The 27,075-nt window shown below is 36.7% G+C and overlaps 1 protein-coding gene across 2 annotated transcripts in view; it reads left to right on the top strand.

The window, feature by feature from the left end:
• LOC311079191 (uncharacterized protein) overlaps window positions 1–27,075 on the top strand; it is a 49,480-nt gene that overhangs the window by 19,205 nt on the left and 3,200 nt on the right. The window contains exons 1-2 of one of the 2 annotated variants that reach the window (XR_014605346.1): window positions 20,743–20,833; window positions 23,348–23,458. Coding sequence is in view for 1 of the 2 variants with exons in the window: in XM_084108406.1 (XP_083964532.1) it covers window positions 23,348–23,458 (111 nt within the window). In the remaining variant the exon portion in view is untranslated. Of the gene's footprint in view, window positions 1–20,742; window positions 20,834–23,347; window positions 23,459–27,075 lie in introns of those variants that run through there. The other variant, XM_084108406.1, reaches the window with a different exon arrangement.

Here is a 27,075-nt window from a genome sequence, read left to right as displayed (position 1 = left end):
CGTTTATAGACAAGGAAAACTATATCGCTTTGCAGTCCTTCCCAAGGATGCACGACACAAGTGGCCAGTCCCGAAGATCAGAAGCTGAGGCAGTTGGCTAAATATCTACAACGTCAAGATCAGTTAGAATAATCACATGTAACAATTTATTACGTCAGGTAAATGTATCATGCCAATTTCATAATCAATTCAAAGATAATCGATACAAAACATCAAATTCTCTGGAATAAAGAAAAGAGATGCATACCCAACATTAAGAAATACGTGAGGCTGAGAGCTTTCACTCTCAACCTCACGGACCGATCTGAGATACAGAAAAGGCCCCGATCTCCCTGCTGCAATTCCTTAAATAGACAAACCTTTTCACCTGGAACCATGTGCTAACAATATAAATTTGCATTCAGAGGTACACTGTAACACCTCTTGGGGGTGCGCGACCATTTGCTTGAGAGACCAATCCCTCCTTGTATGCTAGTTATCCATAAACCTTCAAAAACCTTATTACTTTTTATTTTATCTATCTGGATATGAGATATCTGTACCACTCACTTTGAGACATTTCAAATGACACCAAAAACATAACAGTCATTGATAAACATTCACATTAAAGGGGGGGTGAATTACTGTTTCATGCATACTGAGTTTTTTACACTGTTAAAGAGTTGGATTCCCATGCTAAACATGGACAAAGTTTCAAAAATTAAATTGTACGTTTGAAGGAGTATTTCTGTGCCAAAAATTGTCCTTCCGGTTTGTCACAAGTTTCGGAAAGTTTTTTTCGAGTATGGGTCTGTGTCACGTAAGATAGGGCGGAATTTCCTTATATGGGGCGCTTATACCGGAAAGACGCGCGCGCGCACTCGTAGACCAGACAGTATGGCGTTATTTTCCTGTCAAATGTCGAGAGCGCATTATTGTAGCGCGAAAGTACATTAATATAATGCGCGAGCGCGAATCTCTCTGCTCGCGCGCGGAATATAAATGCGCGAGCGCGAATCTATCTGCTCGCGCGCGGAATATAATGCGCGAGCGCCAATCTCTCTGCTCGCGCGCGAGAACTGGGCACGCGCTCTCAAATACACGTTGCTCTTGTAAGAATTTTCCCTGGGCTCGCTCAGAGAATATGCCTGCACTTAAAACGTGTCTTCGCTTAAAGTAAGCATGTATGTGCTTAGACTGTGTCCCGTGCGTTCGCGCATGCCTAAGTACTCTTCTCTTCAATTTCTTCTTTTTTTTTTTTTTTTATAAATGCCAAGGTATCAAAAATATAACTTACATAGCAAAAATGTACAAATTACATACAACGGAATAAAGAAAGCAAAGCAGCATATATATATATATATATATATATATATATATATATATATATATATATATATATATATATGAAGAGTTCAGATGCAAAAGCCTCTAAGTGCCATCTGAAAATTTCTTCTAGAATGATCATTTTTATCAAGCTTGTATATTTAAGTTCAGTAATTTCACTTAAATGGCAATGAAAATTACCTATTAATTGTCATTTAAGTGAAATTACTGAACTTAAATATACGAGGTTGATAAAAATTATTCTAGAAGAAATTTTCAGATGGCACTTAGAGGCTTTTGCATCTGAACTCTTCATATATATATATATATATATATATATATATATATATACATACACATATAGCCTGTATATGCTCATAAAAAAATAAAAAAACAGAACAGAAAGCTGTAATGAAATAAATAAAAAAGTTTGAAACAAGTTTATTGTCTTAAGAGCTTTAAGATTCTTAGATAATGAAATGCTTTGGATGTATTGTTGGACCTCTCTTCTAAAAACAATGAATAAGGGATTCTGCTGAGTGAATTTACTACGGTGAATGTGAAATTTTGCAAGGAACAATAATAGATTAATAATAAAATACTCATTAAATTTAGCTTTTTGTATATTAAAGAAACCAAACAGTACATCCTTAAAAAGCATTAAAGCAAAGAGAAATCTGGAAGCAGAAAATTCAACCCAAAATAACTGTGTGTGGAAGATATGAAGAGCAATCCCAGAAGATATGAAGAGCAATTTTATCAGGGGCCCCACAAAAAGAACAACTTGTGTTTATGATTTAAACCTTTTCAAAAGCTACATTTAATGAGTATTTTATTATTAATCTATTATTGTTCCTTGCAAAATTTCACATTCACCGTAGTAAATTCACTCAGCAGAATCCCTTATTCATTGTTTTTAGAAGAGAGGTCCAACAATACATCCAAAGCATTTTGTTATCTAAGAATCTTAAAGCTCTTAAGACAATAAACTTGTTTCAACTTTTTAATTTATTTAATTAAAGCTTTCTGGTCTGTTCTGTGTTTTTTTTTTTTTTTTTTTTTTTTTTTTTTTTTTATGAGCATATGTACAGGCTATATGAATGTATGTATATGTATATATATGCTGCTTTGCTTTCTTTATTCCGTTGTATGTAATTTGTACATTTTTGCTATGTAAGTTATATTTTTGATACCTTGGCATTAATAAAAAAAAAATAAAAAAAAGAAAGAAATTGAAGAGAAGAGTACTTAGGCATGCGCGAACGCACGGGACACAGTCTAAGCACATACATGCTTACTTTAAGCAAAGAGGAGAGATTCGCGATTGCACTGAACACGTTTTAAGTGCAGGCATATTCTCTGAGCGAGCCCAGAGAAAATTCTTACAAGAGCAATGTGTATCTGAGAGCGCGTGCCCAGAGAGCAGAGCAGAGAGATTCGCGTTCGCGCATTTATATTCCGCGCGCGAGCAGAGAGATTCGCGCTCGCGCATTATATTAATGTACTTTCGCGCTACAATAATGCGCTCTCGACATTTGACTGGATAATAACGCCATAAGACAGAGAGAGAGAGAGAGAGAGAGAGAGAGAGAGAGAGAGCCAAAGCAGTTCGCCATCAAACCCATAGACGATCAAAACGCTCTGCTCGGCCTTGGAAGTCAATGTCAAGTGTGTTTTTGGTTGGCAGGGCAAAAAAAACCTGCACAGATTCCCAAAGAACCCAGCGTTAAAGGGATAGTTCACTTTGAAATTAATTTTTGATATGTTTTAGCTTACCTCAAGGGCATCCAAGATGTAGGTGTCTTTGTTTCCGCAGTAGTTTCAATTTTAAAATTTTTAGGTCAAACCGTTCTTGTCTGTCAGTCATATAATGCAGGTCGATGGTCACTGGCTCAAAACACAAGCACAGAGTCCAAATTAAAACAATTCCCCATCGTCCAAATGAAACAATTCCCCATCATAAGTACACATTGATGGCCTAAGACACGAAACGAGCGGTTTGTGTGAGAAAACGAACAGTATTTATATCGTTGTTATCTCTTGAAAACAGCACACGTCCAAATGATCTGACGGCGCGGGCGGGTATAGATATATACATAGATGTCGCCTTGGCTACGGTTTCGTTCCAATGAACTGCAGTAGCGAAGGCGACATCTAGTGTATACATCTATACCCGCCCGCGGGCGGGTATAGATATATACACTAGATGTCGCTTGGCTACGGTTTCGTTTCAATGAACTGCAGTAGCCAAGGCGACATCTATGTCTATACCCGCCCGCGCCGTCAGATCATTTGGACGTGTGCTGTTTTCAAGAGATAACAACGATATAAATACTGTTCGTTTTCTCACACAAACCGCTCGTTTCGTGTCTTAGGCCATCAATGTGTACTTATGATGGGGAATTGTTTCATTTGGACGATGGGGAATTGTTTTAATTTGGACTCTGTGCTTGTGTTTTGTGCCAGTGACCATCGACCTGCATTAACGTTATATGACTGACAGACAAGAACGGTTTGACCTAAAATATCAAAATTGAAACTACTGCGGAAACAAAGACACCTACATCTTGGATGCCCTTTGAGGTAAACTAAAACATATCAAAAATTAATTTCAAAGTGAACTATCCCTTTAAGGGACCAGGCGTTTTTTTTTTCTGAGCATCATCAACGGAGCTGTGTAAGGGCCCTTTCACACCTGAAAGTCCGCACCAAGGTCCGAACCAGAGTTCATGTTTTGATACTTTGTATACATTTGGTTAGTTTTGGTTTGGTTTCACATTGCAATTATGCGAGCGCACTAAAGAACTTTTCATGACGTACTTGCGTCCTGTCGTCATCATCTACATGGCTGCATATTGACATTGATTGGTTTGTAAACGGACGTGCGTCTGACGTCAGCGTGTTGTCAATTCGGCGGGTAACTTTGACAAGAATGAATGAACAGACGCATATCGTTGCCACTATACTGTTATTATTACGGCATTACTCCCTGCAGCAACAGCTATACTCGACGCTAGTTCACATTCGCCAAATGAACGTCCTCGTTGTGCGAACATTTTATCATCGCCGGCAGGACGCTGGACAAATGTGTGTTAGTGTGTGTGCGCGCACGCACGCACGCGAATCAGCTGGAAGAAACGCTGTGGGCAGGACTGACAGATCTGCACATAAATATTCTTCTTCAGTGGTTTAGGCTACGCGGGAACCACCGGGACTTCCTGTAAATAGTCCGAAAGTCCGAACCATACAGAAAATGCTTTCACACTGGAAACAAACCAAACCTTTGAACAGTTTGATCCGGACCGAGACCACCTCTTTTCGTCGGACCAAATTTCGTCTGTTTGGTCCGGACCGTGGTCCGGGGGAGGTTTCACACCTGTAATTTTGATTCGGACCAAACTGAAAAGTCCGAAAGTCCGGACCAAACAAGGTAGGTGTGAAAGGGCCCTAAGACTTTGTTCCCTGGATTTCGATGATGATTGTTTTATAAACAAAGCCCAGATCGACAGATTTGCAGATCGTCTAATGCTTATGGTTCGAGCAGTCGCAATAATAAAGGTGAGTAAAACTGATAAAACTGCTTCAAATGTCTCTGTGTTGTTAGTGTGGCGCGTTAGCACATAGCTTTAGCTTCGCCCACACACGGCCATAGACACCTCAGTAAAGTTGGTTTCATATTCGCACATTCAGACTTTGTTTTTCAATAGATTTCCAAAAGTAGATGCGAAAGTGTAAACGTAAGTTCAATAATATTATTGGCATGTTTGACCATTAGCTCCAACTAATTTCATGAAGAAAAATATACTATTAATGAGCTGATATCATATTTTCTATGAATATCCACCGAATATATTTCTCGGTGCGCTGGCGAATTAAGGGACTGTCTAAAAAGTTGCTTTTTTTTCCATTGTGTGCAAACAGACAACTCAAATTTAGCAAAATACAAATGTACCAGCAAATATCTCTCACATTATTTGTTCAAATTCTATTGATTGTACTTTAGCAACAATAAAAAGTGCATTGATTGAAACCTGCCTCACTGTACATAATGTACATAAATATTGTTAAAGAAAATTACATTAATTCACCAAAGGGATTTTGTTTTACTATCCGAAGTTTGTAGCATGTTCCTAGTGACCAGTCTGACTTACCACAGGTGAAATTTTAACAAATTGAACTCCCTTACTGTACAATTATGAAATAATTTTATGCAATAAGCATTTTTTACATGTTTATTACACATGTTTATGAAATAAACTGTAAATCACCTATAGTGGGTTTTTTTTTTATATATCAAAGTTTGTAGTACTTTCCTAGTGAAAGGACTGACTTACTACAGGTGTAATTTTGACAAAAACTGCCTTACTGTACGTACAGTTGACACAAATGTTTTTTTAAAAAAAATAACTGTAATTCACTGTACGCATTTTTTCGTGTTTCAAAGGCTGTAGTGCTTTCCTACGGCCCAGGCTGACTTACCACAGGTGAAATTTTGACAAAAACTGCCTTACTGTATGTACAGTTGACAAAAATGTTGTTAAGAAAATAACTGTAATTCACTGTACGCATTTTTTCGTGTTTCAAAGGCTGTAGTGCTTTCCTACAGCTCAGAGTGACTTACTACAGGTGAAATTATAATAGGGATGGGACGGTATGAAAATTTTATATCACGATTATAGTGACCAAAATTATCGCGATTATCAATATTATCACGGTTTTGTTAAAACGAGATGAAAGTTTTTCAAAAAGAGTTGATGATCACACTGAAGACATTTCAAGAAGTTTAATATTTGAAAATCAACAAACAACAAATAAAACAAGCAGCTCTATGCACTTTTTAAAGCAAGATTCTATTATGTGGTATTTCCTTCCTTATAATGACGGTCGTCAATAGCAATGCATTATAACACCGCGCACATCCATTGTAACGGCCGCCTAGTGTTAAGTAGTGTTCATGACATGAATGTTGATGTGCCTTTAAGATAACTTCTTCTATGGCGTACGTTATTGTATGTATGCTGTTTTTATGTGAGCGCGCACGCACAGTGAGAGTGAGATTGCTCGCGCAAAGAGGAAGATGACCGCTCTACTGCTGACCGTTGTTTTATTATAATGTGTTTCCACTTTGATTTGTAGCGTGTTTTAGAGTGTTTTATTTTCCCTTTTAACATTCGCTCTTCGACATGTATGTGAAGTGTGCGCTTAACTGAGAGAAAACATCTATAAAAGTCTCGTGGAACTAACAGTTCATTTGCACTGTCTTGTATCTGGGTAACGTTAGTATTCAAACTCTGACAGACGTTACACCATGATCACAATGGACGCGCTCTCTCGTTTCATTCAAATACAACTTGCCGTCTTGCGTCTCCGGTTTTAATTGTATTTTAAAATTAAATCAGAGTTGATTTATTGTTTACAGAGTTTGATAATATTGTTGTGATCATCTTGTCTGAACGATTGTTTTGTACGCTGTAATGGATTTATAAACAGGTAAGATTTAAAACATTAATCTCAATTCAATGTCCCCGTAATTATGTGCTAAAAAAAATCGGTGTAATGAGTGTATGATGAATATAAATTATTATCCCTTAAATGTCACATAGTCTTGTTTGAACTTGTTCGTTCGTCTTTGGCTCAAAGCCACTTGCTGCGAACTTTTCTTTGCGGAAGCTTCACGTTTATTTCAAGTGATTGATATAAAATAGTTCAACTTAAAACAACATTTTATGCCCAATTATTTCCTAGTAGTTTTGGTATTGAGGTCAAAGTTAACTTGCCTTGCGTTCGCTATACAACAGTGGGTAATGGTCACACAAGACGACTCGGCTACTTTCTTGTGCATGTTAGAGCTGACAGGGTGACCATCCTCGATTAAGTTTCCCTCAGGATTTTTGTTAAAGCCAAAATATGACCACACCTCAGAATTGGTTCTCTTAAAAGGCAGAAAAATCTCCCGAGCACGGTCACTGCCTTCCGCAATTCCTTCTTGAATAAAAAAAAACAACAACATTGCGCGCTGCGCCTGCATCAGACTGTTGCTGGCTGAACAGGATCTAAAATCGCGATAATCAAACACGGTTTTAATGATAATTAAATTTTAAACGATATTACTAACCGTCAGTGCATTTTATCGTGGTTTATAGTGAAACCGGTAATCGTCCCATCCCTAAATTATAACAAATTGAACTCCCTTACTGTACAATTATTACATATGTATGTAATAAGCTTATTATTACATGTTTATTACTTATGTTTATGAAATAAACTGTAAATGTCCTATTGTTTTTTTTATATATCCCAAAGGTTGTAGTTCTTTCAAGGACTGACTTAATACAGGTGAAATATTGACAATACCTGCCTATACTATAAGTTTAGTAGGCTACATACATTTTATGAAAACAACTAATTTCACCTTTTTCAAGTTTCAAAGGTTATTGTATGCTTCTAGTGATGTCTCTACTCAATTAGTTTTGATAAATGTATTAGGTAAAAGTAGGTTTTACAATGGTTGTTTCTTGTACAACACATTTCTTTCATTGATTAAAAAACTGCAAATATTTTAGCGTAATCATCTTTTCAACATTACAAAAATGCTTTTAAAGATTAAATATCAACTTAAACATTTTAATTTGTTATAGAAATTACTTGTTTGATTATTGAAAATATTATTTCATGTATCATTTAAATGCCTGTATTTGCTATCTGAGGTGTGACTGAAGGGTCTGGCCCATGCCAGGAATGCATTAAAGGGCTTGCTCATTTAGCCCGGCTTGCAGAAATATGGACTTCTATAACGTTTCACAACATCCATCTGCTTTTCTTGGCTACGCTGATAGAAATGGTCTCAGGGGTCATTGAAACCTATATTGAGAGACCATTTTTTTAGTCAAAGTCTATATTTTACAGTAAGATAAGTGTCTTATCCTTGAGAGAAAGAACGAGAAAAAGGTTTTGAGAAGTCTCCTGTTAAAAAGTTAAAGCTTTGCCAAATGTGTGTGTGTTAGTATTCTTGGTTACAGGTTAAAGAACAAAATATAACTGCAAGCACAGATACAGGGCCAAGCCCCCAAAGCACCAGCAAGATCAGGACGAGTAATAAGATAATAAAGCATAATTTTTATATAAAATTCCTGCATTTTGGATTTAGCAAGTTCCTTCACATATAGACACCATGTCTGGAACAGAAGAAACTTTTCCACTACTTTCCACTGCTCGCCAGCAGCCATATCACCCTGTAGCCCAAGACTGGTTGCCCACTGAAGCTAAGCAGGGCTGAGCCTGGTTAGTACCTGGATGGGAGACCTCCTGAGAAAAACCAGGTTGCTGCTGGAAGAGGTGTTAGTGAGGCCAGCAGGGGGTGCTCACCCTGTGGTCTGTGTGGGTCCTAACGCCCCAGTGTAGTGACGGGGACACTATACTGCCAAAAGAGCACCGTCCTTCGGATGAGACGTTAAACCGAGGTCCTGACTCTCTGTGGTCATTAAAAATCCCAGGATGTCCTTCGAAAAGAGTAGGGGTGTAACCCCGGCATCCTGGCCAAATTTGCCCCTTGGCCTCTGTCCATCATGGCCTCCTAATCATTCCCCATATACTGATATACTGATTGGCTTCATCACTGTCTCCTCTCCACCAGTAAGCTGGTGTGTGGTGGGCGTTCTGGCGCAATATGGCTGCCGTCGCATCATCCAAGTGGATGCTGCACATTGGTGGTGGTTGAGGAGATTCCCCCTTCTATGTAAAGCGCTTTGAGTGCCTAGAAAAGCGCTATATAAATGTAACTAATTATTATTATTATTAAAGGTTGTATGAGTGATTTTAGGTCCAAATATAAATTATCACATTAATCTAATCTTTCCTAACGATCCACTAGCTGGCTGTCCCATAAGCAGGCTGTCAAAAAAACGCGTATCTGTGGGCAGCCTAGGCTCTGAGATCTGCACACAAAAACAATGGGTATAACTAAACACTCAAAACCAAAATAAACACTGCTCCAACCAATCACCGACAGGATGAGCTAAACATGTTTAGCGCCACCTGGTGGTGATTGGGTGGAAAACTTTGTTTATGTTGTTGAAAGCAGTTGTTTTTGTGTGCAGATATCAGAGCCTAGGCTGCCTACAGAGACACGTTTTTTTGACAGCCTGCTAATGGGACAGCCAGCTGGCGGATCATTAGGAAAGATAATTAATTTATGTTTGGACCTAAAATCACTGATACAACCTTTAAGGCCACAGTACCTCTTCGTCCTGGGCATGGCATGTGGCACACAAAGTTCAAACCAACAACCAGAATGGTTCAGGGCTTGTAACAAGGTTTAGCAGCTTCTGCCACAGTTGATGCTGTCTTACCAAGCTGCTGAGGAGAGACTTAAATTTAAGATTGAGCACACAAATGCATGTTGCCCAAATCAGCAAGCTAAGTCAGCTTAATGCTAATGTAGCTTACGGTTAGCCTGATACCAAAAGAGACGGTCCAAAGATCATGTGAGCTATTTTTGCCATAATTTAACCAATTTTGAATGAGAAGTATTAAAAAAATGAAAATGTACTTTTCAAAATGGCCACTAGTGTAATGGGTGGAGTCTTAATGTAAGATATTGATTGGGATCACCATAATGAGGTGAATTAGGTGAATTACAGTCATTATTTTCATAATCATTTGACAATTGTACAGTTAGAGAGGTATTGTCAAAATGTCTCCTGTAGTAAGTCAGAGTGGTCACTAGGAAAGCACTACAGCCTTTGGCACATGACAAATTACTTCAGGTGAATTACTGTAATTTTTCCATATTCATTTCTGTGTACCGTATGTACAGTAGGGAGGTATTGGCAAATTTTCCTCAGTAGTAAGTCAGGTCACTAGTAATATTCTACAACCTTTACAATATCTCTTTGGTAAATTATGGAAAGTTTTACATAAACCAGTATGAGTTTTCTGTTCGTACAGGCAGCCTCAGCAAATATCAAATCTAAAGCTATAACTTTGCATTATTTAACTTAATGCGTGGTTCTGAATATGTACAGTTCAGTAATGGCCTAGTGTTTGGAGATAACATTCAGATATTCTAAACTTTCTTGGTGTTAAATTTTTCAATAAATATTTCTTAAATCCAACATTGGAGGTTTTGTGTAACTTACAACATGTAACATTCTCAAGTTGCACTAACTCTGTCTTGGAAGTTTCAATATAAACCTCAAAATAAAATACACCTCGTAGTTTGGGTACTGTGAAATCATTGTTTGGCATGTCATATCTGTAGAATTATAGTAACTTTGATATACAGTAGAATTTTACACTCAATAGAATTTACAATATAGGGAACACAAATATTTAGGACAACCATGAATTTCTTCCTTGGAGCCTACTGAACATATACATATTAATGAAGTTTCACCTAAAATTCAGCTAAAATTTACAACAACATGTACACTAAACTTTACACAACATGATGACTAATTAGTTAAAACTACTGAAACCTAAGTGCTGAATCGGTAAAAAGAAATCAATACACTAACAGTTATTTTAAAACAACTGATGAATCCTGCACAATCAGCAGTGTGATGATATTAATATTTTATATTTTCATTAATCATCTTAGCTGGATTTTGTTAAATTCTGAAGTTTCTCTGTACTGTGCGAAATTGTACTTTGCTTTGTTAGAATTTGTAATTTGTTTATGTTCTCTGTTTTCAGATAAGAAATAAAACAGTAAAATAGTAAAACCAGTGTTGTATTCAATAAAATACAAAAAGACAGTTTCAAAACACTTTGAACGTTTATATATTTTCCATACATACATATATATATATATATATATATATATATATATATATATATATATATATATATACATACACACACACACTGTACATGGTAACAAAGTAAACACACATGGTAACAAATAAGAACAAAACATTACATCTCCTACAAAAAAATTATAAGCACAAAACACAGGACCATGATTCATCTTCAGGTGGGACCATTATGTCCAGACATTTAGTGTGAAACCACCTTCTGCATAATTCACACTGTATCTAAGAAGAAAATTGGAAATATATGTAAATTGTTTTTCCATGTCATAGTGTAGTTAGTATACATTACATTGGCAGTGTTTAGTGATGACCATGAGATTTAATGTAATAATTACCCAAATGCAGTGCTCCTCTGTTTGGACTCCTTCTTTTTGTCCACAAATGGAACAGTACTTGTGTACCCTTGACACTGTAATTATTTTAAAGTCAATCTTATAATGTAATTCTGGGTAATCAGATACAACAGTACTTTCATATTTATTTTGAAAATGATACCTGATCCAATCAAAATTTCTTTTGCAATCTGCTTTCTACAGTGGTGCATCCACTCATCTGATGGATTGATATTGATGCTCTCAGGTATGTTAGGGAAGTTCTCCACCAGCTGTTTTGCCATCTAGAGAAACAGCAGTGAACAGTACAATGAAAAACCAGGAAAAACACACAGTTGTGACACATTAATGTACACATTTTATTCTGTCATTACCTGCATCACGAATACACCACAGCTAACACCATCACTCTGAAATGTGTGAGGTATTGTGCCAGGCTTCCATTTGATGTTGGTCCAATCCTCTCTTCCATGTTGATTTTTTCTCTCAATGAAGTATTCACTAAAGTTGGTGAAATACATGGAAACAGTTTTGTGATAGTTTGTCAAAGTGTTATAAATGTGAATATACACAGGTTGATGGGGAAAACAACAAAACAATGTACCCAAATCTGCCACATGCATGTGAGGCATCATCCATTTCCATGGAACCACTTTGAGGGTCAAGCACAAAGATTGTTTCCGATTTAGAAAGAAATAATACATGAATCTTCTTATTATTCTTATTTAGGTTCACAATAATAAGAATAATAACAACAACAATACAGTGTCCTTCTAACATTAGTATCTGGATGCATTAATATGAGTAATGGAGTACAGAAATACACAATATGCTTTTAACTTACCACTAACTTCCAGTGCACATTGTTTATGTTTACAAAAGTAATTGCCCCATCATATTTCTCAAAGTTTACCTACGATGGAAAAATTCAACTGTTATTTTTGCGTAGATTTAAAAACTCAAAAACATTCTGGAATTACTTACTTTTCGTAAACTTTGTCGTGCCAGTTGCTCCATCATACCATGCAGAATTACATATGTGGTATAATGACTCAACTGGTATAGGGGAGTAGTTGAACCCTTTTTGTTGAGTAGGGCCCGAATGTAACTCTCTATTGCCTGAATCCATCAGCAAGTACAAAGCATTGCAACATTGACACGGAAATGACCTATATTCTGACCCAAATGCGTTACTGTCTTACATATAAATAAAGTAACTTGTCATAATGAGCTTACCTCTCCAAAGACCCAATTATGGGGCTTCAATGTCTGAAATGTTTTGTGATGGAGCAGGTACTCGTTTTTTTCTTCTGTGTCCTCCATAATAGCTACAAGTAGCTCTGTTGGTTTATTTGTCCACAGCAAGTCAACCTGCAATGACATAAACATGAATATTTTGTCTTAAATTATACATTACAATTTCATTTAAAATTCACAATTCCAGCACAATTGTCCAACTGTCACTTTTGTTATTATTATTCTTACTTCTTTCTCCTGGCCTGCAATGATGGGTACATTTTTCTTATGAATGTTCCTGGTGTCATTTTTTTTATTTTACCCATGATGGAGTGTTTAACAATTCCAAACCAGTTCTCCACATGACAGTTGTTGTCCCTTGTCTTTTCTTTCTCTGCTAGACTTGAGGCATGTCTTTTGAGATCCCCTAAAAGCAAGCCACTCCACATTGGAAAAATCCCAATATAGGTATTAAATAGCATGCTGATGATTCCCGGACAGAAGTATGGGTTCTTTTCAGAGATGTCATGTGCCTCCTGCTTCCTAGCCTCTTCCAACACCTTATGAAAATACAAAGTGAAAGGTGAACTGGCCATTATCGTTTTTGCATGTTTTTTTTCTTCAAAGTCACACTTGTTTTCCTCCAGTTCAGTGTCTTCAGTGGGTTTTTCTGTGGATTTTTTAATGATATGACCCAACGCACAAACACTTTCCTCAACACTTTTCGTGTATTTTGGAGTTGTTAGGGTGGTACATAATGCCCTGAAGATCTGTGTGGGTTCAAGCATGGTGCTTGAATTTTGCAGTCTGGCAAAGCAAAATGTGGCAAACTCTACCAAGCCCTTGTCTTCTGTCTGTCTGAACATTGCCTGACGGACTGCTTTCAAGACATGGGCAGAGCACATATGCAGAACAGTGAATGGTTTTAAATCAGCAGGCAAAATTTTCCGATGACAAATGTCATATGCTCTGTTGAGATAAGACGTTACATTCTCTTTATTAAATGCAAGTAAGACACTGTGCATCAGAGCCCAGCTATAATCAGTTTCAACCTGAGTGATGTGTATTTGTGTATATCTTGACAAATGTAGTGTAAACTGCATAAGCCAAAATGTAATCGGGGGAACTGAATGTTCACTGGAAAGCATTTCAGACACTGGGAGAGGTGGTGCATCCCGACCCCCTCCTGGAAGTGTAAGGGAGTAATACAGCACTTTTTTCCCTTGATTTGGGATTTTTGTGACGAGTCCCCCAGTGGCATCAAGGTAGAGGGTCACAGAACTTTTTCTTCTGAGGTGTTCAAGAAGAATGCTGATGCCCATTTCAGTAAACAAATGGACCCCAAAAGGGTCCATGCTGAAATGTTGAATGTACCCTGGCATTTTGAAGTGGGATGTGTCACACTCTCTTAAAATGTTCTGTGTGAGGTGCACATCAATCAGCATGTCTCTGTGGAAGTTCTGGCTTCTTCTTACCTCTGATCCTATGACCTTAAGGACATTTTTGTTGAGGCAGCTGCTCATATTCCCAGCCAGTAGCTCTTCTGTGGGTGTTGATGCAAGCTTGCTGTAAAAAAAATTACTTGGTCCATGGGTCATTGAGCGTGCAATTTTGCCTCGTTTTGTATAGGTCGCTGGCCTAAACCTTCTTTCACCTATTTTATGATGGATTTTCCCTTTCTGTGTGACCCAGATTTTCACTTGAGAATATTTGTCTGGTTTATTTTTTCTTTGGAAAATATATTTGGCAGAGCATGATTTAAATGTGCATACAGCCACAATGTGCAAATATGGAGATTGATTTTTTCTGCTCAGCAAAGGTTTAATGTGCTGATACTTAAACGAAAGTGTGCAGCAAGCATTTTTTTGTTTGAATTGGTCATATAGATAGTGACTCCATGGCTTTCTGAGCTTTGTGGAGTTGTGCAATGGACATATTTTGTCCCATACTTTTCTTTCCAGATTGATTGAAAATTGTCGAAAAGCATTGGATGTTTTTCTCCACACTCCTGTCTCCCGGGAGACATGGCCAGGTTCCTTAGTGTCTGCTGTCTGCTGAGTGGTTCCATGTCTTCCAAGTCCACACTTTTCTCTTCCAAGTCCACACTTTCCTCCATGTCCTCTTTCTCACACAGAGCATTACCTGTGGGAAAGCAACTTCAATAATCACGGCATGCTTAATTTATGACAAAATTTGTACAAATAGAGAGTATGCATGCTACTATGCTACTATAGATGTTGTAGCCATAAACAAACACATTTTCATATTTGTTAAAATATTATAATGTTATTTTTTTTCCATCTATGTGGATTATGAAAGTGAACAACAGCATGAGTAAGATGAGCAATATAATCAAGGAGACGAAGGGTCAGACGGGATTTATTTTTTACCACTTCAGTTTTATTTTGTAGAAAGTCTTTAAAGTGAATTTCGTTTTGTATAAATTGTATATCAATTTTAATACATTTTTCATTAACCAATTACCTGGATTTAACAAATATAGCAGACAATATTATCATGATATGGAGGCACTGGCGTGGTCTCTTGCATTGCAGGTGAACGGAGCCCATCTCATCATTAACCGAAACTCAGCTTATGCTTCACAGACATGTGAAAAATATCTATAGAGAGCTTGAAATATCTTTAAACAAAACAATTGAAAATGAAAATGTATATTTGTCTATTACTTGAGGCAAAGCTTATGAGTTTGGGTTCATTTATGAGGCGAGCTCCAGTTCACGCACAACACGGAGCTCCTGAAGTCCTGATATTGCCTGCTATTTACTTCTTATGTAATAAATCCAGGAAATTGGTTGATGAAACGACGAATAAAATTAAGATACAATTAATACAAAACAAAATTCACTTTAAAGAAAAGCTTAATAGAAAAAAAAAATGAAATGGTTAAAATCATCTCTGCCCACTCCATTTGTCTCCCAATTGTGCATCTTACTCAAGCTTTTCATTTTTCATATAATCAACATAAATTAAAAATAAAAAATAATTTAAACTAAATGAAAATTTATGAAACTAAGGCCACATCGACACAAAGCCAGAGCTTTCCCTGTCCTATGTTTGTTTTTGTTATTCTAAAAATAAAATCCGTAAACATGGCGCCGTCTCAAGATCTGCGTTGGCTGAAACCGACTCAAAACAGTATATACAGTGCTATGCATACGTTTAGGCACCCTTGCTAAAGTTGACTAAAAAGAGGAATTAAAAATAATATTTTGGAAATTGATCTTAATGCCTTAATTTAAAAAAAGAAATTCGAACCTATAAAGGACACCCATTTTCTTTGTGAATAAATTTATAAATTTATATATAAATCAACACATTGATTCATTAAGGGGGAATTCAATTTATCACAAGTCACAAATACATTTATAATGTTACAAAAGATTGCATTTCAGATGCTGTTCTTTTGAACTTTCTTTTCATCAAAGAATCCTGAAATATAAATGTAGGCCTAAATCAGTTTTCAACATTGATAATAGTCATAAATGTTTCTTCAGCATCAAATCCTCATATAATACTGATTTGTGAAGGATCATGTGACAATGAAGACTGGAGTATGATGCGGAAAATTCTGTTTATCACATGAATAAATTACACTTATTTTATATATATATATATATATATATATATATATATATATATATATATATATATTCACGTAGAAAACAGCTGATTTACACTGTAATAATATTTCATAAGAATAGCCTAACTGATTTTTATAATGGTTGTATTTTTAATCAAATATTACACAAACACAAAATTGCGCAGCTCACAGGGCCCTGTCAATAGCATCCCCTCAGCACCTGCTTAAAAATTATCTGGCACCGCCCCTGCTGTAAGATCCTGGTTTGTAAATGCAGCTACACAAGCCGCGGTTCAAATGCCGGCCACAAACGCTGCTGTGAAACGAGTCGATTTTCGCACACATCTAGCAATGTCTCCTTTTGAGGTGCTGTGCCATGCTGTTGAAGATTTGCGTTTTTGTGGCTATTTATCTTTGAGGTATTTAGTGCACAACACAAACGTCACACACACAACACAGTAGCCTATTGTGTGTGTGTAATTTGTGTATCACTGAACAAACGGGTTAGTTAGCTAGCTGGATAGCTGACTTGCGTTTTGCGACACCGTGCTAGCCCAGCAAACACAGAACGTTCCGGGAACGTTATTTTTTTTGGGAACCAAACAAGAACGTTCTAGGAACGTTCCCTGTAGGTTATTTTAAAGAGAACGTTCCTGGAACGTTCCCCTAACCTTAAGGGAACCTCTAGGAAGGTTCTGGGAACGTTCTGGGAACCTAAAATTGACTAACAAGTATGGTATACGGTGAATTCAGGTTGGTTGATTGTGATATTTTTTCCCCAAGTCATCTCAATGGCAAATATGTGTCCCAGCAACCTGAATTTACCCATACCTTAAGTAAACTCACATTATTTGTATAGCCCTTCCCCTTTTCAGATATGCCTTAGTTTGCGATATTTATACAATATATTTGCAGTGTCATTAACAAATTAATTATAGACAATTCACGTTAAACTCAAGTTCGCGCAAAGGCTTAGGCCTAGGCTATGCGTTTGACGGTGTTTTGAAAAATTTAATTAGGGTAGGCTATACTTTTTAGGTTGTAATGATTTTATTTAATTTTAATGTGTTTAGATTTGATTCTTAATTTATTCCCAGTTAATGCTGCATTGATGAACCCTGACGTCTATGAGTGACATTTTTTAAGTTTATTTAGCCTAGTTATTTTAATAAATTATCATAGTGTGGACAAAACTTAGCCTACCTTCATTTTCCATTTGATCACCCGACTCCAGTAGCTTTGGTTCAGATGTGGTTGAAAGTGTACTGGAAGCCATGGCCCGATGTAATTGGTCCCTCACACCTTTTCTGTTGTATGTCCAAATAAGCCATAGCCAGTGACGGTTTTGGGGGGTATCCTCTCCAAATAAAGCAATGCATAATTGCGACCAAATTGGTGATGCATACTTTTGAGAACTTTTTAGGATTTCAGCTTTTAGTAGCTCTTGCACAATAAGTTCTTTTCCCCCTGCCTGTGCCCAGACATCTTTCCTTTTCTGTCTGTGTCCTTTTTTAAATCTTCCCATGATGACATGGAAATGTTTCTTCTGTCTGGACACTCTTTTATAAGGTTTGTAAACTAAAACACCTGTCTTACAATTCACAAGGACATTGGGGAAATAATCAAGAACAGGTCGTGCCAGATTAGTTAATGTTTCAAAAATGTCAAACGATTTCTTCCCATGTGCAGATTATAGAAATGGTTTAGGAGATTACTCTTACATCTATTTAAAATGGACCAAATTGTTGGTATTTTAGGCACTTATATTAAACTCCTCGTCTTCTAAGATATTGATGATTTCACCGATTATTTTTAAATAATCAAACAAAAATGCACACTGCATTTTTTGCGATTACATATGAAAATATACAACATACCGTGAGAATATATATAGATTAGGAATGCATCAGTATTCAGACATGTTCCGAGGCTTGTTGAGCTGCTGCAGTTTATCACTGCATGTCTTTTGCAAGCCAAGGAAGGAAAGCATATATCTCAACATATGAAGATGCACGTCTAAGCTAAGCCTGATGTCCTTCTTGTTGTTAGTCGACAGTTTTAACCACTGATCCGCAGTGATTACGTTGAACGCCGTGTTATCTCATGTAATATAAATCTTTTAAACATATTTAAGCTGTAGTGTATGATGGTTCACATTTAATTCTGTTGAGCTATATGGTTCAGCAGTATGTATATTGGCGGCCAGTGGGACCTCGAGTATTCAGCACCACGCACCGGGACAGCGACAGTGGCGTATAAAGCAGACCAGTGTTTATAATTAATATAATATAATTTATAATATACTGTGTTTAATAAGCCTAATGATAGTCATTTTTGGGCCCGTTTAGAAATGTAGCAATACAATTTTTTTAATTAGTTTTTGAGTTATCTATTTAAAACCTAAACCCTAAATGGATTCTAAAAAAAAATCATTCCAACCACTTTAACAGTTATTTTAATAGATTGGTGCTCAGTGATAAGCTACCCTTGCACGTTCAGCAATGTGGACAGTGACGGTGTAGTAAAACGATCAGTTAATTCATTAATATAGCCTATTAAGACTTGCCGCCATACGGGTGTATTTAGTCTCGTCTATAATCTTATCATTTCATTCTCCAAAATATTTCTTTATTTGAAATTGTATATTTTGAAAAAAAATATAACACTGTTTTAGCTATTTTAATTCTAATGTAAATGGATTGGACGACACTGAATTAATTAGCCTATGTCATAGCTTAAGTAGCCTAGTAAAATGTGTTTAATATTAGGCCTTTGTAATTTTATTTTTCGAGAAATAATTATGAGAGGGCTTATTTTTTCACTTGAGCACCTGCCCCCAAAATGCATGGCCCTCATCCTATGATCATGCAGTTCTCCAGTTAATTTGATTTGACAAATTTAAAGCTTCAGTCTTGCTGAAGAAGAAGGTCGGGAAGAGATTGATAAAGAAGAGACAGAAGTGGGTGGTAGAGTAGTTCAGATGCAGCAGGTTGAGGTAAGGTTTTTTTCTTTCCTTTATTTTTAGAAAGCCTTATGGAACAGTATGTTCAAACAAAAACGGCAAGATATGTTTCATAAATAGTAAAGCTGTTGTGTGGGGGAGATGTTTAAGCATGTAAAATAACAAATGTTGCATGCATATATATATATATATATATATATATATATGTGTGTGTGTGTGTGTGTGTGTGTGTGTGTATCAATATATACATATATGTATGTGTCAATGTGTGTGTGTGTGTGTAAGGCTGGAAACGAAAGTTATCACTTTAGTTTTCAAAATAATCGTGATTAAACAAGGACATATTCTCAAAGCCTTTAAAGCAGGCAAAGTAATTTATTAATTTATTTAAATATTATACATAGGCCTGCATGTGAGATAGAGTTGCGAAACTTTGTTGTAACAAATTATGCACTGTTGTGCCGACGACGCCCAACAAGCCTTTCTCAGTTACGCACAGGTGTGCGGGAGTGGGGGGGTTTAAATCCTTTCTCCAAGATCAACAGTTACTGTTCCTTCTTATACCCTGAGCAAAGCATTGTTAAACATGAGTGGAATATCAGCACCAAACCCGACCGACAGGAAACCCAACGATGATGCAAATGGCTGGAGATCCAGAGGGGGAGAAGAACATTAACATACAGTATTCTCCTCAATGCACAATTGTACCTTGATGATACTTTAATATCTCTATTAAGTTCTTCATTTCAGTTTATAAGCTGTCAGATGAGACCACACATGGCATATTTAGCCTATATATTAGAACACAATAGTGAATAAACAGAATGTAGTCGGATGTAGCCCATATGTGAAGCAAATGGTACTGACATGAGTCTGTACAATGGTGCAAACGACTCGGTCTCCCACAGAGCCATACTGTGCCTGGAGTGTCCCAACAGTCCTCAATCAGCATATATGAAATCCTCGCATATTAGCATGATGATGAAGGCCATTGTGCCACATTTAATTCACATACATTTAAAAGGCTTTTAGAAGTACTAGGGCACTAAATATTTCGGCCCATATTTGCTCAGCCTACACTATGTAACAAAAACTCTCTCTCTCCCATTTTCCTTCCCCCTCCCTCTTTTTCTCTCTCCCCTCTCTCTCCCCCATCTCTCTGTCCCTATCCTCTCTCTGATAGATATATATATATATATATATATATATATATATATATATATATATATATATATATATATATATATCACACACAAGTAGAGTTTAAAAGGTTCTATCTATCTGTCTCAACTCAATACACTCAGTTTTCAGCTATTTTACTCGTCTCATCTATGAAGGACATGTAGCCTATGCGTTTTTTTTTGTCTCAACGTCTTTAGTAACGTTTCTGTGCCGTGTGTAATACAGATATTCAATTTTGAATGTTGAAACATATCATGAATTTGATAAAACAATGTAATTTGTAGACTGTCCCTTGGAGATCGCTGACGTCACCGCCACCCATAGAGAGCAATGTTTTTTTCCGGACTTGAAAGACATCGACACTAAAAGAAAACAGAGTTGAAGAAGATAGTTATACATGGAGGTAATAATAATAATCTCATATGAAATATTTTGCTCACACCGTAAGGAAGTTATTGAGAGCATAGCTTCGAATGTGCGAATATGAAACCAACTTTACCGAGGTCACAATGTTCCACAAATGTACAAAGAAACAAACCAAAATAAAAAATAATAGTCACACTTCCGTATCTTCCCCTCAGTAAGTTCTCTTTCACAATACTCAATTTGTGTTAATTTTCCCTTTTCAGCTTTATGCAAATAATTTCAGCGTTCTCAAAAATAAAACAGAATACCCAAAACTGTTTATGTGAGCACTTATACCCCAAATAAACAAAGGTAGTGGCTTTTTATGCTTTCTGGATAAAGAACAAAACAGAAACATGATTAAAGACACATTCTTATAAGCCACTCACACATTTGTAAGACAGAAATAAACACACTTAACACTCTTCAATTAACATTACTATAGCCTACTCATTCTTATCTCTTATAACAGATCATCAATAAACTTGGATGAACGTTGACATTACAAACAGTGCACAGCAAACCATTCCTTTGAACAAACACTCAGTCACCGTCACCGTGGAATGTATGATCGTTCCACACATAAATCTCTGGCACTCGGGAGAAATACGGAATCCGTGCGATCAATCTCTGCTCCAACCGCTCAACAAACAAAATACCAAATTGGGGGTTTCCCCTTTATCTTGCGAACACGTTACAAGTTAAAAAAAAAAGAAAAAAAAGTTGGTGTTAGTTTCCAACGTGCTTCAGCTCACGTGTGCTCTGAAATGTCTCTATTATCGTCAAAAAACAACTTCTCCTTTTCTTTCCGTTACTGCACTACCCATGTGCACCAGTGTGCCATCTAGAGGCGGGTTGGTATGACTACAGGATATTTTTGCCCTGGTTACATGTAATTTATTCAAAGCTTAACGTTCAGCATCATTACTCCAGTCTTCAGTGTCACAAGATCCTTCAGAAATCATTCTAATATGATGATTTGCTTCTCAAGAAACATTTATGATTATTGTCAATGTTGAAAAAAAAAATGTGTGGAAAACATGATGCTTTTTTTCTTCTTTGATGAATAGAAAGTTTGAAGAACAGCATTTATTTGAAATATAAATCTTTTGTAACATAAATGTCGTTTTTGATCAATGCGTCACATTTGATCATGAATCCTTGCTGAATAAAAGTTTATCAGATTAAAGGTAGTGAACATTTTGACCCTCCAGATCTTAATAATAATTATCCAGATCTTAATAATAATAATAATTAAATAAAAAGTATGGCTCTGATTAATACAGCCTGTATCGTCACTACATCTGTTGATGTATTTCTATAAAGACGGATCACTGATCCAGGATCAGACGACAGGAGAGATGAGCATCACTACTGTATCAAAGTCACATGAGGGTTTCTACTACTGTAAAACAGAGAGAGGACAGTCTCTCCACAGCTGGATCTCAGTCAGAGGTTATTTTATTCATGAGCATCTGATGAGATACGCCACACTATTCATATATATGAGTCTCTGTCTCTTATTTCTGCTGGAGACAATCAGGTATTGACAAATACAAAGTTCTGTCATGAAACTCTAGATGGCGCTGGCGGACCGGTCTTTAACTCAGTCTGCAATCACATCATTCTCTATAGGGCACAGCTGATTGATTCCTGCTGTATCAGCAGCCAATGAGCTCGTGCGCTTTCAGAAACCCTCCAACTTCCCCAGCTCCACCTGTATAGATCTGCTACGCGTAATTCATGTGTTTTGTAGCAGATCTATTCCTTCAAGAACGAACATATCAACATTGTCATATCCATTACCATGCCAAACACTCAGAGAGTTCATGACAGAACTGTGAAGTTGAACTATCAAATCACATGCAGAATATGCTGAAATATAGTGAAATCAACACCTTATAAAAAAACATCACACAATTCAATGAAATCAAGAGACTGTGAGAGACTTTCCTGTTAAAATCTGACTTTTCATAAATTCAGTTTTTCATTTGAAAGCAGGAATGAATCTGATTGTGCTCATATATGTTCAGTGTCAAACATACAGTTTTGGTCTGAAGAGGGAAAATAAATTGTACGTACCTCTTAAACATTAAAATGAATAACATATTAATATACTATGATGTCATAATTTACTCACCCTCATGTCGTTCCAAACATGTTTGACTTTCTTTATTCTGTGGAACATATAAGAAGGTGTTTGGGAGTTGTTGTTGTGTTTTTTTTTTTTTCCATACAATGAAATTAAAAGTTCCTTCAAAATATCTTTTATTTTCCAAACAAGAAAGAAATTCAAACAGGTTTGAACAACACGAAGATCAGTAAATGTGGCAGAATATATATTTTTGAATGAACTCTTCCTTTAATACAGAGCTGTAAGAGGGGAATGGTGGTGGAATAATATGAGCTTTTATATTCACTCACAAACTTTGGGTTCCTCGAGAAACTTTCTGAAAGCCCTTCAGAGCTCTGTAATGTTGCTCAATAATGTTCTTGTGTTTCTGTTTTCCAGTGTCACGTTCAGGTCAGATTTCTGTCCTCAAAACCCTCAGTTCTCTTCTGGCAGCTTCTCCGTATCTGCTAGCGACAGTCGTGCTGCTTTACAAGTGTTACAGAGCGAGAGGTAAAACTTCTGTCTGATCCCCCCCCATCCCTCCCTCCCCCTTCCCTCCCTCCCTCTCTCCCTCCCTCTCTCTCTCCCTCTCTCTCTCCCTCTCTCTCTCTCTCTCTCTCTCTCTCTCTCTCTCTCTCTCTCTCTCTCGTTCTCTCTCGTGCGCATGTGCGGAGTGATTGTGGGAAGCGTGCAACTGCGAGTGAATGAGTGACGGCGTTCTTGAGTGAGTGCTTTAAACTTTCCTTCTAACTTTTCTCTTTTTTTTATAATTTTGCTAGTTAGTAGTTTGTAGTAGGTTTATTTATAGTCCAGTCGTGTGGTGATTATGGGTTCAAACTCAGACGGGTTTTCAATCTTGACTGCCCGACATGGTTGCAAATGCATACCAGATGATTCGGTGTCGGTGGAAGATTGCTTGATAGCAATCGGAAATGAAATTGGTGCACAAAATATTTTGTCTGCGTCAAGGATGAATAAGGCTCTTGTTGTTTTTCTGAAAGAGTTAACTATGGTGGATCATTTAGTTGAGTGTGTTGTATCAGTGAGAGATATTTTCATTCCTGTACTGCCGCTGTCTAACCTTTCAAAAAAGGTTATTCTGTCAAATGTCCCGCCGTTTATTCCCAACGATATGCTTTAACGCATTCTTGCGCGTTACAGCAAAATTGTCGGTTTAATGAAGATGATTCCTCTGGGAATAAAAAACCCCGATTTAAAACACATCATGTCTTTCAGAAGACAAATGTTCATGATTTTGAGTGCTGAATATCAGGATTTGAATGTTTCAGTGAAGCTGACAGTGTTGAGTAAGGATTATACTATCTTCATTACTTCCGACACAATGAGATGTTTTGTCTGTGGAAAGCATGGACATACTAGACAAACGTGTCCCACAAAAAAGGACGAACAAGTTAACAATGGGGATGAGTCAGTCACTGTTAATGAGCAGGTAAATCATACTCCTGAATGGAAATACTACTCCTCTATGAAAATAATGAAAATAAAACTCTTCAGAACTCTGAAAAAGTTAGTGACAGCCTTAGTGAACCTAGTTCGTCTGGTTGTGTCGATAACTCTGATGTGGTCCCCATTGAAAATGTTGCTGGTGATCGTGTTGGAAAACGGGATGGTGCAGAACTTGTTGGTGCTGATAGCGCTAGGGTTTCTGAGCACATTGGAGAACAAGTGGAATTTGAGGGAGCGACGAATTTGATGGATTCACAAATAGATAGCTTGTCGCATAATGAGACTAGAGATGGTTTGGAACATGATGGACGCTCTCTTTATGATTCTGACAGTGAATACTCAGATAGTTGTGGAGAGAGCATTGATGCAATCTCTCAAGGAAGTTCCACTTCTAAAACAAATGTATCCTACTATACGGTTGAACAGTTGAATCATTTTCTTGATTCTACAAAAAATCAACGGAGACCAAAAATTTAATGTTTTTTCCAAGTCTGAGGCTTTTCAATGAATCATGTGCCATTGCCATGAGAAAAGCTACTTTAGAGGAACTTGATCAACCAAAACGCTACCGACTTAAGAAATTTATGTGTGATGTAAGAAAAAGAATGAAGACTCGATCTGCGAAAAACTATTAAGATTATGATGAGTTTTGTGGTGTTTGTGCTATTGCTCTTTGAATTTCTTTATCTTATCCCCATGACTTCATTTAATATAGGTTATTTTAATACTAATGATTGTCGGGGCATTGAGAAGAGATCTGCATTATTTGATTATTTACAGTTAAAAAAGACAGATATAGTCTTATTACAAGAGACACATACGAATGTTCAAAATCAGACGCAATGGATGACCGAATGGAAGGGAAGAGCACTGTCATGGTTCAAACTTAAGCGCAGGTGTTGCAATACTTCTTTCATCACGGGTAAATAGTCAAGCTTTTGTGTCTGAAATAATTTCTGGTCGGATTTTACGAGTGGATATTACTTTAGGAGATTCCAATTTTTCTTTTTTTTAATGTTTATGCACCAAATACAGGGAATGAATGTATATCTTTTTTTGAAAAACTCTCTGAAGCTGTATCAGAATGTCCCCAGGATAAGATTATTGTGTTGGGGGGTGATTTTAACTGTACTTTAGATCAAGCTGTGGATAGGAATCATGAGGAACCTCATGCTTGTTCGGCTGAAGCACTTAGGTCTGTTATTAATTATCATAGTTTTACTGATTTATGGAGAGACAGTTTTCCAGGGGTTAGGCAGTATACCTGGCTCAAACAGAATTCTAATGAAATATCAGCTGCAAGACTTGATCGGTTTTATGTTAAGGCTAATAATCGAGGGAGATTTTTTTTAGTGTCTCTATTTCACCAAACTTCTTGTCTGATCACCACTATATTTCTATGACTCTATTTCCGTTCCTTGTATTAAATCTTATTCTACGTATTGGCATTTTAATAATAATTTACTCCAGGATAATTCTTTTATTCATGCTTTTCATTTCTTTTGGAAAGCTTGGAAAGAGGAAAGAGATAGTTTTTCATCCTTAAGTCGTTGGTGGGATATAGGAAAAGTACAGATAAAATGTTTCTGTCAACAGTATACTGCTCACAGCACCAGAGCCCTTAAGGAGAAAATGAGGATACTAAATATAACAAAATATACTTCAGTCTAACTTACAAGCCAGTAATGATGAGTCATCTTTCACATATGTTGAAAGAAATACATTTCTCTTAAAGAATCTTTTGGAGGAAAGAGGAAAGGGTGCTTTGATTAGAGCAAGATATACTCATTTAAATAAAATGGATGCCCCTACAGCTTTTTTTTGGACTAGAAAAAAAGTCCAGAGATAAGAAGTATTTTCATAAGTTAAAACTTTCTAATGGACAAGAAATAACTGATCAACAAGAAATCAATGCTGTTGCTTTGTCTTTTTATAAAAAATTGTATCAGGCAGAAGCATGCAAATAATCAGTTGTAAATGACTTTCTATGTGACCTTCCGCAGGTTTTAGAACAAGACAAAAAAGATTTAGAGAGTTCTCTTAATTTTTCTGAGATTTCAAAAGCTGTTTTAGAGCTGAATCCTGGAAAGTCTCCTGGGATAGATGGCCTGACAGCAGAGTTTTATAAATGTTTCTGGAACTTGTTGGGACAGGATTTTCATGAAGTTTTGTTAGAATGTTTTGATCAGGTGATTCTTCCTCTGAGCTGCCGAAGAGCTGTCTTGACTCTAATCCCTAAGAAAGGAGATTTGGGTTTTTTGAAAAATTGGCGCCCTGTATCACTTTTAACTGTTGATTTGAAGATATTGTCAAAGGCTATAACAAACAGATTAAAGCAATTTATGTCAAGTGATATTCATGAGGATCAAACCTATTGTATTCCCAAACGAACTATTTTTGATAATCTTTTTTTGATAAGAGATCTGATATCTATTGGGAAAAGAGATGCACTGAATATAGGTTTTCTTTCTCTTGATCAAGAGAAGGCTTTTGATCGGGTAGATCATGTATATCTTTTTAAATCTTTAGAGGCTTTTGGTTTTGGGTCCAATTTTGTGTCTCTTATTAAGCTTCTGTATAATAATATTTACAGTATGCTTAGAATCAATGGTTCCTTGACCAGCCCCTTTCCTGTAACTTGAGGTATAAGACAGGGGTGT

The sequence above is a fragment of the Abramis brama genome, assembly GCF_963993115.1.
Source record: "Abramis brama genome assembly, chromosome: 3".
Taxonomy (NCBI): domain Eukaryota; kingdom Metazoa; phylum Chordata; class Actinopteri; order Cypriniformes; family Leuciscidae; genus Abramis; species Abramis brama.
Note: the sequence above shows the minus strand (reverse complement) of the source record. Positions and strands in the feature narration are given on the sequence as shown.